Source organism: Arachis ipaensis, chromosome B5 (assembly GCF_059453495.1).
Source record: "Arachis ipaensis isolate K30076 ecotype BB chromosome B5, ASM5945349v1, whole genome shotgun sequence".
NCBI classification, from domain to species: domain Eukaryota; kingdom Viridiplantae; phylum Streptophyta; class Magnoliopsida; order Fabales; family Fabaceae; genus Arachis; species Arachis ipaensis.
This window is the reverse complement of record NC_142440.1, coordinates 4,524,667-4,526,864: the sequence shown is the minus strand read 5'-3', so window position 1 is coordinate 4,526,864 and position 2,198 is coordinate 4,524,667. Positions and strand designations below refer to the sequence as shown.

The following is a 2,198-nucleotide window of genomic DNA, read 5'->3' as shown; positions in this document are numbered from 1 at the left end:
AGACTAAAACTAGACATCAATTATTGTTTGAGGTCAATTACAAACTTGTTCTTTTCTTTTCACCTTGGATGATGATGATTATATGGACGATAGGTGGGTAGGTTTATCGTCTTCACTTTTCACCACGGCAAATAAAAGAAAATAAAAAATTTAAAAAGAATATTTTCACTAGAATAATCTGTTTCACTTTTTTTTCACTAGAATCTTCTGCCAAAAGCAGGGCCGCATTTGATCTTATGATTGCTCATTTGGGACTATATCAAAAATTTCATAAACTAAGCAAACTAGCTAGCTTAGATTAATTAGGCACGTAAAAACTAATAAACAATAATGGGTGTTTTTGATAGTATTGGAGAGGTGTGTGAGGAATGGTGTGGAATACAGCACAAAAGTAGAAAGCTGAAGCAAATACAGGGAGTGGAAATAAAGGTGAAGATGGATTGCGAAGGGTGCCAGAGAAGGGTGAAGAAATCAGTGGAGGGGATGAAAGGCGTGACAGAAGTGGAAGTTGAACCCAAGCAGAGCAAGTTAACTGTAAAGGGTTACGTGGATCCAGAGAAAGTGTTAGAGCGCGTGAGGCAGCGCACTGGGAAGAAAGAAAGCAGAGTTCTGGCCATATGTACCATACGACGTCGTTCCGCACCCGTATGCGCCAGAGGCTTATGACAAGAAGGCTCCGCCTGGATACGTCAGGAACGTGCTCTTGGATCCAGAAGCTTCTCAACTGGCACGTGCTAGCTCCTTCGAGGTCAAGTACACCACCGCCTTCAGCGATGAAAACCCCAATGCTTGCACTGTTATGTGATGTATCTTGGTTATTCAATGCTGTGTATGTCATATGTGGAGCTTCATGTACAGTGTCATTGTACAAAGTGGCATAAGTACGTAAGTCTAAAAAAAGTCCAATGACACTAACAACTAAAAAAAGTGACAAGCCTAAACACAATAACAAAGTCCAATTAATCCTATAAAAGAAGGTTATTCTCATAGTGGAATTCCTACTTGTCTTTTATCAGATTTATTCTCAATTTCTATTATATGTATTCATCCACCAAAATTTAAAGGTCTTCAATCATTATGATTCTTATATTACATTCCTACATCAAACTAATTTCGTTACACCACACTTTTCATGACCGTATCCAATTTTTTAATCTCCCTTTCTCAGTTTGCTTTACAATTTACATGTACAAACATTCCTGAAATTTCAAATTTTAAATTTTGAATACAAAATTAAAACTAAAAAAAGGATTTCTCTCCCTTCTTTGTTTCCAATTTTATCTCTTTCTCCTCTTTTTCGGTTCTTCTACTTCTTCATCATCAGTTTCTCTTCTTTTTTTCTCCTCCTTTTAATGATTCTATTTTTGTATAATCTTCTTCTTCTTCTTATAATTCTTACTGTTCCTAATTTAAGTCAGAAGTGGAGATTATAGAGTTAGTGTACGCACTAAGATAGAGAATGTCACTGTACTTGATGGATCCAACCTTTCGGGGAGTCATCGCGGTGGAGGCAACGCTATCTCTGGTGGTAGGGTTGCGGCAGTGGATGAGATGGCGACTGCTACGGTGGTGGACCATGCTATGGCGGTGTTGGACCATGCTATGTCGGTGGTGGTCGCAGTGGGTGCGGTGGAGTTTGTGGTGATCTTCAATGCTGTAGGGATGGATACGGAGGAGGAATCAGCGAAAGAGAGCAGATCGCTGGAAGGTACTGAGTCACCGCCACAAAGAGCACATGCAATGAGACTATGAAAGCAAAGAGCACAACAACGATATAATAATTTTATATTTGTCTTTATCTTTCTGCCGTAAAGACTAGATTTGCAACCAGACAAGGATTCATCTTCATTTTCAAGATGTTCCTAATGTCCGTCCTTTTAATTTTGACTAAATCTATATGTAATTTGATATGAAATTTGAATTTTAAATATGCACAACCTTATCAAGCATTCAAACCATCTCTCAAATAATCAAATTTCAATTTTCTTCTTATCATAACTCTCTTTCTTTCTCTATCTTCTCTCATGTCTTTCTTCTCCTAGATCTATATTTCTCTCTGCATCATTTCTTTTCTTTTATTTTTGTTATCTCTGTGTTCTCTTTGTCAAACCGAGATTTCTTGATGGTGACATGCATTATGGTATTGTGTTTGTTGCGGGGAAGCAGAGGGAAGAAGTAGAGACACGACAGGGAGGAGC

The 2,198-nt window shown here is 38.1% G+C and overlaps 1 protein-coding gene across 1 annotated transcript; it reads left to right on the top strand.

Moving 5' to 3' along the window:
- The first annotated feature begins 330 nt into the window (after window positions 1-330).
- On the top strand, window positions 331-805 carry LOC107641637 (heavy metal-associated isoprenylated plant protein 27). The gene is given in 2 exon segments (XM_016345121.3): window positions 331-594; window positions 596-805. Coding segments are annotated over 2 exon segments (474 nt in total).
- The last annotated feature ends 1,393 nt before the right edge of the window (window positions 806-2,198 follow it).